Source organism: Gobio gobio, assembly GCF_949357685.1.
Source record: "Gobio gobio genome assembly, chromosome: 14".
NCBI lineage: Eukaryota > Metazoa > Chordata > Actinopteri > Cypriniformes > Gobionidae > Gobio > Gobio gobio.
Genome location: NC_137107.1, coordinates 47126067 through 47143045, shown reverse-complemented (window position 1 = coordinate 47143045; position 16979 = coordinate 47126067). Strand labels below are relative to the sequence as shown.

Here is a 16979-nt window from a genome sequence, read left to right as displayed (position 1 = left end):
GTTATATATATATATATATATATATATATAAAATGTTCATTTGGTGAGTTTTGGGGCTGGAAATCTTTATATTATATGCAACCATTGACAGCCATAGCATTTTTCCCCTACTATGGCAGTCAATGGTTGCATATAATCTGCTTGGTTACAAACATTCTTCAAAATATCTTCATAACAAAGAAACTCATACCGGTTGGAACAACTTGAGGGTGAGTAAATGATGACAGAATTTTCATTTTTGGGTGAACTACCCCTTTAATGGCATTTTTTCCCCTTACATTACTTTTACTTTTATACTTTAAGTAGTTTTGAAACCAGTACTTTTACACTTTTACTTGAGTAAAACGCTTGAGTTGATACTTCAACTTCTACAGAAGTCTTTTTAAACCCTAGTATCTATACTTCTACTTGAGTAATGAATGCGAATACTTTTGACACCTCTGCTTATTTGAGACTATACAAACACTGTTTATCTCCCCAAATATGTTTAAGTGGGAATAAAGATTGAAACATCAAATATGAGGGGTTTGCATTTGTATTTACCCTGAAGATTTGCCTTAAAACTCCAGAACGTTTCAGAGCTCCTCAACACAAGTATAATTATCTGATAAGATTTCTCCAAAAATCTCACAGTGAATTAAATCAGTTAAAGGTACACTACCTTTTGGTGCTTCATAAACAAAACGTAATGCATCTGCGGAAGAACATTGTGGCCTGGGAGATACTTCTCTCTGTTTATGTCTATGACTAGTCACAAGAATTCATAATGTACTCACTCTTTATATAGTGACAGTAGTCACTTTCAAATCCAGACTCAAAACATCTGTTTAGCTGTGCGTTTACTGAATGAGCTCTGTACCACTGTAGTCCGACTGATTGCACTTTATCTTTTCCATGTATCATCTTTTTGTAACTGTTTTAATTTAAACTTGTTTTTATTTTGGGTTACGATTTTATTCATTTTTGGTTAGTGCTGTCTGGTTGTGAAAGTTGTGAAGTGAGACGGTACACACTCAGATGTGTGGAAGCCGGGTTTCCTACTAGTGTGTCTCACGAACCGAAAATATCTTGACTCTTCTGTTCAGACAGGGGAGCTCCAAATTTAGTATTGTCATTTTCTTTCTTATACATGGTATTTTTATTTCTTATGCATATGTTGTGATTATTCTATCAATATGTTAATACATTTTCTATGTAAAGCACTTTGAATTACCATTGTGTATGAAATGTGCGATATAAATAAACTTGCCTAAACTCCTTTGTTGGGGTAACAGCTTAGGACCCAGGACCAGTAGTGAAAAATGAAGACCAAGAGTCAGGAGTGTAATTAATTAAAGAAAAATTTACTGAAGAATAGTTTGTTGTTTCATCAGCAGAAGCTAGCTTCAAGTCTCACAAGGAGTTCATAGGCCGCGCTCCCTCTACCAGCCTACCCACCTCCGCCAATCGTACATACAATTTCTGAACAGTTATACTGTTTTCAAGGTCTAGCCACGTCATTACTGCCATGTGGAATGATTCTGATTGGCTCAGAGAAAATGCACAGTGTCACGGTAAATTTCCACAAGGATAGATAGCAGAGCATATCACTAAACTAGGTAGACTAGTTGCCGCCCCATCACTAGAATTAGATCATTGTTGACCTCGGAGGTTGCAGAAAGGCGTCTTCAGGTCTGGTGTCGTGTGCAGAAAATGTCCATCTTCAATATTGGGCCTGCACAGATCATGCAACGCACACACACAAAAGCTCCCTAGAATCACAGCTCTCCCAAGGTTGGAGTTAGTGAGATCTGGTCCCAACCAGAGAAAGTTTTCCAAAACATATTGATAACATGCGCTTTTCTCTCAGTGAGAGATACAGACAATAGTACAGACCACATTTATCTTGATTCTTTAGGGTTTCAGTAAGAGGAAATATAAAACTAAATAAAATTAAATGAAAGACAAATCCATATTTCATCTCTGGAAGCAGTCACCACTCAGAGACCAAATCCAAACTTTAGAAAATATAAAGGAAGAAACAATCATTGGTCCTCTTGATTTAGACGGTTTCAATGGAAACAACATAAACAAACGTTACTGTGCATGCGCGTTTTTGTGGCCCAAAATTAACTTCCGGTAGACGTCCGCAAAGAATCAATAACAACAGAGGCTGCATTCCAGAACTTAATTTAGACCCCAGTTCCTGCGGTCGAAACACATTAAGTACCACCCCTAGTTCCTGGGGAAAGTTCCTGCGGTGGAAACGCGGCTTTTGACGCCTTCAGGCAACACTTTTTCTTATGAATCTTTAGACTAGATGATTTGGTGAAACTCTTGTCACATGAAGAGCACTGGTATGGTTTCTCCCCAGTGTGAACTCTCTGGTGGTTTTTTAATTCGGCAGATGTACTGAAGGTCTTCTCACAGTCAAAGCACATATACGGTTTCACACCAGTATGAATACTTTCATGCACTCTTAAAGAGTTTCGTTGAGTAAAACTCTTTTCACAAAAAGAACATAAGTGAGGCTTCACAGCGGCATGAATTTTAAGGTGTTGTCTTAAGCCTGATGCCACAGCAAATGTTTTCTCACACTGATCACAGCTGAACGACTTCACTCCAGAGTGAGCGCGCAGATGATCATCTAGAGAGCCTTTGAGAGTAAAACTCTTTCCACACTGAGAGCATGTGAACGGTTTTTCTCCAGTGTGAATCCTCATGTGTCTCCTAAGGTGTCCTTTATCTATGAAACTCTTTCCACACTGAGCACATGTGAATGGTTTTTCTCCAGTGTGAATCCTCATGTGTGTCTTAAGGTGTTCTTTATCTTTGAAACTCTTTCCACATTGAGCACATGTGAATGGTTTCTCGCCAGTGTGAATCCTCATGTGTCTCTTAAGGGTGTCTTTACATGTCAAACTCTTTCCACACTGAGAGCATGTGAATGGTTTTTCTCCAGTGTGAACCCTCATGTGTCTCTTAAGGGTTCCATTACATCTGAAACTCTTTCCACACTGAGAGCAGGTGGAAGGTCCCTTGACTTCAGTTTTTCCAGCTTGTTTTTGGGTGAAATTATTTTTAGTCTGTGAAACGACTGTGTTTCCATCTTCATTTTCTATCTTCTTTTGAAACTGATGCATTTTACTTTCATTCACTTCCATCGGATCTAAAAATTTGAAACAAAAATAAATTTAGAGAGTCCCAAATTAAAGTTGTCATCTTCATGTTGCTCATTAAAGAGAATGAAGGAAAACACCAACCTATTTGTTCCTCTGTCTCTTCATCTTCTATTCTGCAGTGTTCTTTCTCAAACTCCATCTCTAAAATAGTATGTCTGTAGTTTCTCCTGGAGTAATTCCCCGTTTGCTGCTTCTTTCCCTCCTGTGGGAAGATGAGAAAATTCCCAACATTTAAACTCTCATGAACGGCTGTGGGAGCGGCTTCACTGACTGAAGGTGTGAATCGTGGTCGCGGTTGCTCATTTAGCAGATCATACTCACAACCACTCTCAATTATCCAGCTTTAAGGTGTCATGAAACTCCATTGTTTTAGTCTGGTTCTTCATGCCTTAGAGTTGCTAAAACTCTCTAAAATTGGTGTGTAAAGCTGTGGAAAAGTGGGAGTAGTGCATCTTTGCTTTTCAACCCAGAAGAAAGAAATTGCTCAGAAAAATGCAAAAATAACCAATTTCCACATATTGGTAAAATGTATGAGTGCTTTTAGTGTTTTCAGCGAAGTGCAGCATGTCCATATCTGTACACATCTCAAAAAATGTGTTTAGGGTTTCATTTTTCACCCTTTAAGTGTTTTGCTCAAAAAACTGTTTAGAAACAATTAAACTCCTCCAGCTGCTTATGTTGCTCCTAGATATGATTTAAAACTGTTTAACATGTTTAATTTGTTCATTACATAAAATGAACACAACTCATAATCTTCACAAATTGTAATGTGGAAACCAGTCATTAATGAGTTTCCTTTTCAGGGGGTCGGGTCAAGATGGCGCCGTGTTAACAGCATCTTTATTGGGCTCTTATCCTTTCCTATATGCGGTGATTAAAGCTTTGAATTTCTATGCTTATTTTTTTCTATAACTTATAGCGGAAGTTCAAAAAATTTTTAAGACTGATTTGAATGTTTATTGGGACCCACTTTACAGTTAAATTTCCTGTTTCTACGCCTGAGGTAAGAAGTTTGGTTGTTATGGACAAAGATATGGATACAGCCTCTGTCGAGGCATCTGCAAACAGCGATAATCCAAAGGCACATAACGACGCAAGGCGTCTAGAAAATGCATTTTGGGGCTCTCCTGACACTCCTAGCAAGTCCCCCGCTCAGAAGAAATCTCGAACCAACACCTCCGTCACGGTCTCTAATTCTGTGCTGCTATCGGCAATCGAAAAAGTTAGCAAATTACAAGAAGAGTCCTTGGTAAAACTGCGTTCCGTCAAGGCATCGGTGAAGGAAAACACGTTTTCAATCTGTAAGCTTACTTGCTCCCTTGAAGCCATGAACAGGCAAGGTGGAAGACGTGACAGAGAAGGTGCTTTCTCTTGAACCAAAGGTTGAGATGTTGAAAAAAGAAAATAAAGCTCTCAAGGAGAAATGCAGCGGTTTGGACAACTACAAACGCAGGTGGAACCTCAGTGTAGCCGGGATCCCTGAGTGCGAAGGGGAAAACGTCAAAATGATCATCATTGAGCTGTTCAAGAACCTCTCTCCACACACCGCGGAGAAACATGGTCATGGTCGACATCGCGCATCGGCTCAGGCCCAAGTCTGGAAACACTAACCCACGATGGATCATCGTTCAATTTTTATCCTGCCGTATCGAGATGCAATTTGGGCAGAGGCCAAAAGAGCTGAACTTTTGGAACAGAAGAAAATTCATATCTTGGAAGATCTGACACAGGAAGACAAGGAGGCGAGAAACAAACTCTGGCCACACTCATTGAACGCCATTGATTTGCAACCAGGGTTTTTTTTTCTTTTTCTTCTTAGACTTCCATTGTCTTAAGGTGTCCTTTATCTGTGAAACTCTTTCCACATTGAGCACATGTGAATGTTTTTTCTCCAGTGTGAATCCTCATGTGTCTCTTAACCCTTAATTGTCCCTCAAGTAGGGTTTACGTTTGAGTCCCTTGGGGTCAGATAGACCCCAAACTTTTACAGAGCGATTGCATAAGGAAATATAATTTTTTTACATGGAAAACTATATATCATTTTTTTTATTTACTTCTCAACTATACATTTATGCTGTGTTTTTGTGGGTATTTGGTAGTTTGTTACCTATTTACTGCACAAATACTTAACTATGTCATAAATTGGCTCATTAAAAATCATTTTTTTATGAAAAAATCACTTGAATGATGATCTTAAATAAATATAAATAGTTTTTGGACATTGCTCTATGTGTTAGGGATAGAATACCGCCATCTGTAGGTTTGTGTAAAAACTTTAGGAATTATAGTTAAAGAGAAAGAGAGTGCAATGACCACATTATCCAATAGAGGTCCATAGGGAAGTTATGCAAAAGTTAAGCTGAAGTTCATCTTTCTTTTATTTGCCCTTTTCCCTCTCTTTCTCATGATTGTTCCATGTTGCATTTGTGCTCTAGTATTTGTCCTTCATTTATGTATGGAATTTTTTCAGATTTATGCCAGTTTTGTTGATTTTATTTGCCAGTTTCTATAAAAATGCTCTCTGTTGCAGTCACACACATGTGTGTGTTTGTGTGTGTGTGCGTGTGTGTATGAGACAGAAAGTTCGTTCCACTTTGTGTTTATGCTCTAGGACCAGATCTTGATATAAATGTAGACATTTTCAGATTTATACTGGATTTAGTTGATTTTTTTTTACAAACAAAGTGAAAAAAAAAAGCATTTTTTGCATTTTCCCATTCATTGCCAAAATCCAAAAAAATGCTCCAGACACCTGTGTTTGTGTTTGTGTGTGTGTGCGTGTGAGTGAACATGCTTGTTCCATATTGCATTTGTGCTCTAGTATTAGTACTTCATTTATGTATGAAAATCTTTCAGATTTATGCCAGTTTTGTTGATTTTATTTGCCAGTTTCTATAAAAATGCTCTCTGTTGCAGTCACACACATGTGTGTGTTTGTGTGTGTGTGTGTGTGTGTGTGTGTGTGTGTGTGTGTGTGTGTGTGTGTGTGTGTGTGCGTGTGTGTATGAGACAGAAAGTTCGTTCTACTTTGTGTTTATGCTCTAGGACCAGACCTTGATATAAATGTGGAAATTTTCAGATTTATACTGGATTTAGTAAAAAAAAAATGACAAAAAAAGTGAAAAAAATGTATTTTTTACACTTTCCCATTCATTTTCAATGTGGGGTCAATCTGACCCCGAGGGACTTAAACGGTAAAAAATTTTTAACACACCTTTAGAACAACCAAATCAAGCCCAGATTTTTTGTGCATGTTTAGATAGATTATTTAGGAAAAGTCAACGAGTCTCATGGCCCTGAGATTTAAAAAATGGAGGAAAAGTCCAGTGGGGTCAGCTGGACCCCAAGGGACGATTAAGGGTTAAGGGTTCCATAACATTTGAAACTCTTACCACACTCAGAGCAGGTGGAAGGTCCTTTGACTCCAGTTTTTCCAGCTTGTTTTTGGGTGAAATTCTTTTTAGTCTGTGAAACGACTGCGTTTCCATCTTCATTTTCTATCTTCTTTTGAAACTGATGCCTTTTACTTTTATTCACTTCCATCGGCTCTAGGAAGACAAGGAGGCGAGAAACAAACTCTGGCCACACTCATTGAAAAGGCAAGAAGGGAAGGAAAGAAAGCTGGATTTAATGGACCCATTGCATTCATAAATGGTAAGAGAATTTATGTTTATGATATTTAGTATGCCCCTTATATTGTGAATTTGCAACCAAGGTTTTTCTCTTTTTCTTCTCCGACTTCCATTTCTTTTTCTCGGTCCAAGACAGAGTGTGTTGTCCTTCTTATGTTTTATTGGTAACTCGAGCCGTAAACTCTGCATATCTTCGAAGAAGCATTTAGGTTACTGTTTCTGACAATTGTATATATCCAGAGTTTTGAATTCTGATATTATGTTTAGTTCACATTTCTCTTGTTTTTCTTTGAATGTTCGGGGGCTACGTGACTTCAATAAGTGAAAAGCCTTATTTTTGTTTTGTAAATCCATGAAAAGGTACATTATTATTTGCAAGAGACAAACTTCTGAAAACGATTACTTTTTTGGCATAACCAGTGGGGAAGAGCCATTTCTTTCTGTCAGAACTCAAATTCGTCAGGTGGGGTTGCTATATTACTTCATAGTGGTTTTCAAGGAAAGATTATAGAAACACTTTCTTCAAGGACAGGAAGATGGATGGTCTCAATTAGCCACTTAGATAGCAATTTTTTATAATGGTTAACATTAGGGGTATGACGAGATACTGTGCCACGAGATCTCGCGAGACTAAACTGTGACGAGATTTCTCATCGAGGTGAAAAGATGTCTTGTGGTGCGCCATAACATAGATATGCACTGTAAGGGTGAAGTTAGGATAGAATATGCCAATGCTACGTTTACATGATGCCTCCACTCTAGTTTTGCTTTTTATAGAAATAAAAACAATTTACTTCAAGTGGATAACAGTCGCTTCCTTCAGCTCATCCAACACGAGCTGTTCGAGTTTACCTAGTGCGCAGCACTGCCACTGATCTAGTCACTAGAAGACACTGAACCAGTGTTATGAGTGTGCGTCACATGACTGGACTGCGGCGGAGGATTCGTTGCGCAGCAGAAGCGTCAGACTTGTATTTTAAAAAGCGTGATCAGCACCACCACTATATATTCACAGAGTACACACACAAAACTGAAAGTGAAAGATAGACAGGAGCGCGCATTCAAACGCGATTTCCATACTTTACCGCTGTTTGAAAGCGTCTCCCTGAGGCACGCCAATATCTCCCAATATGAAAGCTATCTAATTGTAAACATCCTTTTAGATCTGTGTCATGCTTGAAGAAAAAATTGGTCTCTATTTGCATATGGAGTACTTTGATTGTGGTTATTGTTTGCACTTAATATCTGATCAATTTGTGGGAAGGAGTACAGTTATGAGGTCAAAAGAAGCTCATGTGCAGTTCTAAGTAGGGATGGGCATTTTTGTCAATTTCTCATTTCGATCATCGATAGGTCGGGCATGTGCAGGGGGCGGGGCATGTCTGTCATTGAGATAATGAAAATACTGTTATGAAAATGGTTGTTGACATACAAACGTGACATGAAAACAGGTATATGAAAATATGAACATATAAAACAAAAAATAACTGCTAGATTATGATGCATAAATGTCTTTGAAAAAGAAACAAGTAACTCAAATAACCAAGTCAGTAATATCGAGCATTGCATTTGAGCTGAAACTGTGAAATAACACCACCCTGCAGAGCTTGCTAGCTGGTTAATAAACTCAACCAAACGCACCCTATATCAGATTAATATTAACCTATTACAACTTAAATCAACACAAAAGTACGTGAATGCGCAGGTGAACTTCAGCGTGCTAGATTTTACAAGCTGGTTTGAAACGGAACATTTTGAATGCGCTCTTCCCTTAACAACGCTGATACACGGACAACGAAAGCACAGAAACAACATTTTATTAAAAACATGTTCTCATTATAATGCTATGACAGATTGACTCTGCACATCATGCACTTAATTTTATTATTCATGATCGCAGTGTTTACAGACATCACTGCGCGTTTACAAACTCATAACGAAAAACAGCTTTAAATAAACTAGGCCTACTGTTAAAAAATACGAGAACAGTATAGCACTGCTGCATTACTAATATCAATGATTCTGAGAAAGAAATATCTGAAAAGAATATGACCGTCTCTAAACCATAATGTCGAGCATTAATGCGTTTGAGCTGAAACTGAAGAGAATGAACAGCCGGTATAACGGCAGCCCTTTGCTAGCTTATTAAGCTCAACCAAACGCTTCTTATATTAGATTAATCAGATATAGAAAACATAAAAGTAATCTTATCTTACAATGTGCATCTGCAGAAAAGGACGCGAATACGCACGTGAACTTCACGCGCTAGTCTGAGTGTTCTCGCTAGTTTCTCTGTGGATCAGCTGATACACGGGGAACTAAGCACAGATCATTTACAGCATCATCGTGTTCTCATTATAATGCTATGTAGGTTATGACAGATTGGCGCTGCACATCTTGCAATAACCATTTAATGATCAGTAATTCCAGACATCACTGCAGTGCCTTAGTTTCACTTTATTTCGCCGCGATCTGGAGGCTGTATAACGCTAACCAATCAGACCTCCGGTGCCGCGCAAAACGACACAATAACCAATAAAAAAGAGACAATTTTTTAAAGTCAGGGCAATCATCGTTCTCATGATCGATGGTCGCTGTCACATTCGAGTACTCGATTACTCGACCACTGTTGCCCATCCCTAGTTCTAAGGTCTGAAGAGACGATCATACAGGAAAGAAGCCAGTCAGTTGAGTTTTTGGCAAAACCTTTACAGTGCTCAGACTGATCTCATAAAATAGCGTATGTATGACACGCCAATTCGCTATGCCATTTTGGCGTGCTATCAAGACGCATAATCGCTTTTTAGCGAGTTTATCAACGCCGTTTCATTCTATCCCCCTTCACTGCTCCTACCCCTAAACCTACCCATCACACACACAAACACACATACACACACACACTGCCCCTGCCCCTAAACCTACCCATCAGAAGAAACATTCTGCATTTTTACATTTTCAAAAAAGCATCATTTAGTATGTTTATAAATCCATTTACATTCACGCGGAATCACACGGCGTAGACATACACACGGAATCACACGGCGTACACATACACGCGGAATCACACGGCGTACACATACACGCGGAGATCATGTTCGTTTCGGCGTACACATACACGCGGAATCACACGGCGTAGACATACACGCGGATAGCTCAAAATGCGTACAGATAACACGCCATTTGGCTTTAGAAAGTGCCGTGTATGTTTACGCAAAGTCATGATGTCATGTTGCAGTGCTTGTTGTATTTTACTGCATATGATAATTCCTACTCAGAAAGTAAAACTGAAATAACATTCATTACAAGATGATGAGTTAAAACATTTCAAATGCACCTGCACACTATTTTTCTAGTCATGTATTTCATCATTGCGGATTTCTTAAAAATACTATAACAATCTCGTCTCGTTTTCGTGAACTAATCTCGTGTCTCATCTTGTGAGATAAGGGTTTAGTCAAACCCCTAGTTAACATATATGTGTTCAACAGACCTTCAAATAATAAAACTCTACTTGTTGATATAATCATTCATAGAAGTAATTTAAAACTTAAATATCCATCTGCCTTTATATTAATTGATGGCGATTTTAATGAGGCACCAGATTTTGTTGTCAATAGATTTCCGCCTAGAAATGTGTCAAATAGTGTCAACCCTCTAATTGGAAATCTCTGTCAATGTCTGAACCTGATCGATGCACATAGATATTTAAATCCTGATAGCAACATGTACACTTGGTTTAAATCAGATTTTTCTCAAAGATCAAGTATAGACCGTTGGTTGGTATCAGATTCTTTAATTTCATATTTGGTTTCAGCAGAAATTTCACCCTCTCCTCTAACTGATCATGCAGTGACATTACTTTATCTGATACTAAATCCAAACGGAGAAGAAAAGTAAACCCTGGATACTGGAAGTTAAATTGCTCTTTTTTACTATCTGACTCGTATTCTCAAGAGATTAAGAAAATTGCAGAGAGTGTTAAATCTCAGGCAAATATCTCGGCCATTTCTAAATTGGAGCCATTTAAATATGAATGTAGGAAATTCTCAGTTAAATTTGGGGAAAATAGAATGTCTGTTAAAAATAAGGAAAATGCAGATTTAATTAAAAAGATAAGTCACATTTTAAACAACCCTAACCCGGGAGAGGAGGATAAAGAATCTTTTTATACTTTACAAGCCAGTCTGGATGACCTCTTTCTAGAGAAAGCAAGGGCGCGTTTATCTTATCGAGAGCAAAATGGTTTGAGTTGAGAGAAAAATTCAGCTTACTTCTTCAACCTTGAGAAGAAACGTGGCAGCAATAAAAAAAATCTCCTCTCTATACATTAATAATACGTTATCTAATGACATTTCATCCCATGTCTTTATATTTTATCAAAATTTATATTCCTCTTCATTTAACCCTAGCACTTCATCTTTATTTTTTCATAAGATTCAATCTGTGATTCCTAAAATTAATGACCACAACAGAGAATTCCGTGAGGAACCCTTTAGTATAGGTGATCTTTATAATATTGTAAAAAGCGGCCGATCACCCTTTTGAATTCTGATTATCAGTTGTTGGCTTCTGTATATGCAGAATAGCTCAAACCGTGTTTAGCAGACACGGTTCTAACACTCAATCTGGATTTTTAAAAGGTAGACATATCTCCAACAATATTAGATTAATTGTAGATATCTTATATTATGCTAAAATTATAAACAAAGAGGTGTTAATTTTGTTCATTGACTTCTATAAAGCATTCGATACAGTTGAGCTTTCTTTTATTTTTGAAGCCTTTTCTAAGCTTGGTTTTGGTAGTTCCTTTATTAACATGATTCATACTCTTTATAACGGCATTAACAGTTGTGTCTCCTTAGATTCCAGCACTTCTCCCAGATTTTGTTTGGGTCGAGGTATTCGCCAGGGATGCCCAATCTCTCCTTTTCTTTTTCTATTGGCCATTGAGCTTCTAAGTTTTCATATAAAGCACTCAAACATTGAAGGTATAAATATTGGAGAAAACACCTTAATATTTAGTCAGTTAGCTGACGATACGTGCCTCTTTCTTAAAACTGAATCACAAGTTTCTGTTGCCCTAAGTAATTTTAATCTTTTCTCCAAAGCTTCTGGGTTGGTGGTTAATCCCAAGAAAAGTGAAATTTTGCATGTGCATGAGTCAAATAAAGTTTCTGTCGATGATATTATTGAAGTTAAAGCAGCACTAGGTAGTTTTTGCTCTCGGGGTCCCCCTACAGTTGAGAAACAGTATTGTCCTCTACTACTGTCGTAAACTGTCATTCTACATCAGGGGATGCATCGCATGTGCATTTGTTGACATGACAACTATGATAGCCCTGAACACTGCCGGAGTTCACATGCAGGTGTTCTGCTTGCGTCGCGTGTGAAATGTCTTCAACCCAGGTACAGTGGCATATGTTTCAGCATGTCATATGAATATAATTTCAGGGGTTTTATTTTTTTCAAACACCAAATGATCGCGATGCTCACGTTTACAAGCCAGCGTCATTATAGTAGCCTAGTCTATTGGTTCCCGTTTTACAGAATCGATATGATACTTCAATTCAATGTTTGAGTGGTAGGTAATGACCATATATCGTCAATATTATAATATCAAGCTACCCTAGATGAATCTGCAAATTTGAAAAATCTATTTGCATTATAGCTTGAGGAAAGACAAATAAACCAATATCACAGACATGTTAGGTATCCTAAAATATGATTTTGTACGTCTTATCATATGTATTTACTTGCAAGAATGTAGCCCCTCCTCCTTCAGCTCACGCCAACGAGCAAACGCTGGCCCAATGTTGATCCTCGTCCTGCCTTTAATCCGATCACTTTCTCGTTTCCTCTTTTTGCTTTCCTCAGACAAAACCTTTGCTTTCTTATTTTTCTGTGCTGCTTTGGCCACGACTAACATTCGGCAAACAAATGATAGTTTTTCTCGCACGTCCGAATTTAAGGAAGTGGGGATGGTGGTGGAAGTGACGTATATGCCGTAAAGCAGTCGAATTTTGTAGTTCTTTTTTTTCTCGGGTGACTACCCGAAACCCGAAGTTTAAAAGTACGATTAAAAACGATACAGACCCCGTCAGGCTATGGCAGACGTGTCATTCAACCTATTGTAAGTCGATTTCATCACAAGAGGTTTGAAATTATATTATAAAGGTTGAAAAGTTACCTAGTACTGCTTTAAACGTTGTGTAAAATATCGGGTCGATATTTGCAGATCAGGTTCAGACTGTCTTTAAAATTTTCAGCCAAGGTTAGATAAAACTAAAAAGATACTTTGTTGCTGGCTGCAGAGAGACTTAACAATTGATGGTAGAGTCCTGCTGACTAAGACTGAGGCCATATCACGCCTGGGGCATGTTCAAAGCGCAAACCGGTGTGCAATGTTGTGCAACTGGTTTGAGATGCATTTTCTCTTGTTTGGTGGGTGTGTCAAAGATGTCAGCCCAATCAGCGGCAACATGTATATAAACCATGCAGTATTAAAGAGACAGCTCGCACAATGGGTCCATAAAAAAAAACTAAGCCTATACATATTTATATATTTTGCTCTTTTATTGTGGAGTGACACTTTCATAAACTTTTCTATACTCCTCTGATTATATAATGGTAAATATTACAATTTCATAGCACAACAGTGATCAGCAGTAATGATAAGCCTAATACTCACAATAAAAATAATAACGTTATATAGATCATAACAGTCTCGGAGGTAGAAACTGGATTATCCTTCACCTGAAGTGTCTTTTCATCCTGAAATGCGAGGCAAATGTTGGATCACAATAATTAGTAATCACAGTTTCCACAAATCCCTTCACTCGATTGGGATGTTCTCTTTTATTCTGCTAATTTAGACGGCAAGTGCAGTGACTGTAACATTGAGCGTATTTTGCAGTATTAAACACGTTTGGAAAAATAAAATGGAATGTGTCCAAAGGAAATCTTTGGTAAGAAGTTACAAGGAGGGTGTTCTTAACGCTTTAGATTTTCAAACTATCAACCAGACATTCAAAATTAACTGGATTAAGAATTGTATTTCTTATGGTGCGTTCACACTGGACACGAATGACGCGATTTGCGCGAGTGATTTACATGTTAAGTCAATGCAAAGACGCGAATAGACATTCTGCGGTGCGATTCGCGCAAATGACACGGCGTGAATCGAGCATTTGACGCGTGATTCGCGCGAATCGCCGAGTTGAAAAATCGGAACTTTGGCGGATATTTGCGTCGCGTACACAAGCCAGTCTCTTTTTGTTAAATGCAAGTGTATGTTTTATCAATAATACAAAAGTATAAGTAAAAGGTATAATAAGTTATACATGAAATAAAGCAAACAATTCAGTCAAATATTCAAAGTCAGTGCTAGTCGGCTTCAACTGTAACGTACAGTTATAGCCTAAAAATAAAAAAGTAATGAAACTTCACTTTGCCCTCAGCCTAAACGATTTTCCAGGGAACAAATTATAGATCCATGAGACCAAAGATCACCCGTTACATCATCTACACAAGACAAATTATAGCTCGAGACACCACAGAGACATCAGAGCCAGCGGCAGACGGCAGAAGGACTAGCCGAGGAAAGGCTACTCTCGCCGGGGTAAACAAGCACTGAGCGCTGCTGATCCACTGGAGCTCACAACTCCGAAAACACCAGCTAAAATGTTCAAATAGGCACTCCTTTTATAAATAAACCACAGATTTGAGCTTTAAACAACAACATTAATCGCCTGAAAAAGTCTTAAAACTAAATTGTCACACATTAACAGTAGACTTCAACAAAAAAGACGTGCAAACACAGCCCATGTCAGCCATTTCTCAACGAGACGAGCCGGCTGGCAGAAGCCCCTCCCATGACACGAATTTGCGTCTGTTGTGGTGACCTTAAATTCTTATTATCTTGTAATTTTAAATGCAGCAAATTACCTATTAAACTCTCAAATTTTCATAAACAAGCTCTAGAATCCTGGAAGATTGCTTTCAAACAATTTCTCCCCACACACCTGTTTTATTTGGACCAATGAGAATATTCTGTCTGGTAACAAATCAATTTTTTAAAGGAATGCGTGAATCAAAATATTCTGTTTGTTTCTGATTTGTTCAATACTCAAGGGGATCTTCCATCTTTTGCTGAATTTCTATCTTTGAAAAAGGCCACAATTTCAGTAAAAGACTTTAATAAGGTGATTAAAAGTATTCCTGTTAGTTTAAAAACTTTGTTTTAAAGCACATTTAAAATATGGATGTTTAATCAACTATATCCCTACACTTGCAATTACCGGTGTTCATGTATTAGATAAGAAATGCAGTAACTTCTTTATTAGGAACACTCTTGCCCTAAAGCACAATCTAAATGGAGGATATGAATTCTGAATTGTATAATTTATGGACTTTTCCTCACAAACTTTTTATCCCTAGTAAAATTAAAGAACTCAAAATAGTCCATAGATATATTACCCCTGCAATTTATTTTAGAGCAGATTTTCTGAGAATTAATCTTCTTTAAGTTCCTTTTGTAATATTGAAGAAGAATCAATTACTTCCTTTAAGAAATTGTCAAAACCTTTGAAGTCAAAGGCTTTAAAAACATATCCTTACTTGAGTCTGTTGTAATTAACTTTAAATTATCATGCCGATTTATGTAATTCTTATAACCTCCTGTGATTTTGTCTGTATGTCCCCCCGTGTTTACATAACTTTCATTTTGCAATACATTTTTTACGTCACGTGTATCAACGTGACTATGGCGTCAACGCAGCGTCATTTTCTAGAAGCTTGAGGAACGTAAGTTCATTCACTGTTCACTTAAAAATGTTTGGAATAAACTTAAATACAGTTATATATAAGAGTTTACGTTTCTCGAGCGTAATGAACAACATCATTCGGTTAATTTCGATTCATGTCTGAGTGATTCACTAAATGAACCGACTCGTTTAAGTTAGTTGTTTGTATTTATATGTCTCCTAATAAATTATAAATTAATGTACTCACAGTGTGAAAACGTCAGCTTTAGAGCAGAATGAACGGCTGTGTTCCACTTCTCAAGTGTATATTCTTCCCTCGCTCACTTCTCTTCTTCTTCTTCTCCTCCTAGACTCGGGTGTGTGTCGTTGCTTCGGTAGCTGGAGACCTGGGGCCTCATTTATAAAACTTTGCGTAGGATTTGCGTCAGAAGTGGCGTACGGATGAAATATAGGACGTGCGTACGCACAGAAATATTCAGATTTATAAAACCGTGCGCACGCACATCCTACGCAGTTTTCCCTTAATAAATCACAATCAATTCTAAATGTAGCGCAGCTTTTGCGGCTTCATGTCACGCCCATAGTTGCCCATAAATAGTCCGTGAAACGCCCACAAATTAATATTCATCGATTGCGAAATCATGGCAAATACAGAGAGGAAATCAAAAAAACGTAACTTCACTCAATGTGAAGTAGAAATTATCGTTGGCGAGGTGGAAAAGAGGAGAAAAATATTTTTTGGAGGGCACAGTGTGGCCATTACTAATGCCAAAAAGGCACTTGAAGTGCAAAAGGTTGCAGACGCCGTAAATGCTGTAGCCTCACAACCTCGGACCGTGGCCGAAAAAAAAGAAATGGTCGGACATCAAAGTCGAGGCAATAAAGCGTCTAGCGCTGCATCGCCAGAGTGTGTCTGCCACGGGTGGGGGAGAGGGGACACCGGAGCTGACCCCTCTTGATGAGAGACTGGCGGCAATTATTGGGGAATCCCTATTAATCCCTATCCCTATTATCTACGTGTAAATGGGAAATAGTTCAGTGCAAATGTAATTTCTTGCAGCTTTCTGAGTGGTTGAGACATACGTCAGTTATTTTATCGAAAATAAAACAAACTAAAGGCATTTGCATGAATACCATGATTCCGTAGCTGATGAAGAATTTTTTACTATGAAAACAACTTTCCCCAGTGGACCATTAATACATCTATCTATCTATTTATCTATTTATCTATCTCCCTAATTATCTATCTATCTGTCTATCTAATTGCATCTATATCTGCTCCGCCAGACGGACACATTGACGAGAATATCAGTTTTGTACATTATTTCGTTCTGTTTACCATATTATATATGAGGATGAATTGCATAACATGTCAATATTTTTGCAGAACATATTTCACTTTTTTTTTTTTTGCATTTCTGTTG

General features: G+C 37.9%; 1 protein-coding gene across 2 annotated transcripts; it reads right to left on the bottom strand.

The window, feature by feature from the left end:
* Nucleotides 1-1190: 1190 nt before the first annotated feature.
* LOC307136825 (uncharacterized protein) lies at nt 1191-15920 on the bottom strand. Of its 2 annotated transcripts, XM_079834133.1 has the most exons (4): nt 15803-15920; nt 6554-6709; nt 3243-3363; nt 1324-3148 (listed from the first exon to the last, which is right to left on the bottom strand). In XM_079834133.1, the coding sequence occupies exons 2-4, from the start codon at nt 6653-6655 to the stop codon at nt 2202-2204; spliced, it is 1170 nt and encodes a 389-aa protein (XP_079690259.1). In that variant the 5' UTR covers nt 6656-6709; nt 15803-15920; the 3' UTR covers nt 1324-2201. The 2 variants fall into 2 exon arrangements, with proteins under 2 accessions (XP_079690260.1, XP_079690259.1); XM_079834134.1 differs by lacking the exon at nt 6554-6709 and having other exon boundaries at nt 1191-3148; nt 15803-15913.
* Nucleotides 15921-16979: the final 1059 nt, after the last annotated feature.

What these genes read in the sequence shown, in the direction of transcription:
- LOC307136825 (XM_079834133.1), bottom strand. Translation starts at nt 6,655, where the DNA reads ATGAAGATGGAAACGCAGTCGTTTCACAGACTAAAAAGAATTTCACCC. An exon ending in TTCCACCTGCTCTGAGTGTG is followed by an intron (nt 3,364 to 6,553) that starts GTAAGAGTTTCA and finishes ATCTTCCCACAG; the next exon opens with GAGGGAAAGAAGCAGCAAAC. An exon ending in AGAGACAGAGGAACAAATAG is followed by an intron (nt 3,149 to 3,242) that starts GTTGGTGTTTTC and finishes TCAAATTTTTAG; the next exon opens with ATCCGATGGAAGTGAATGAA.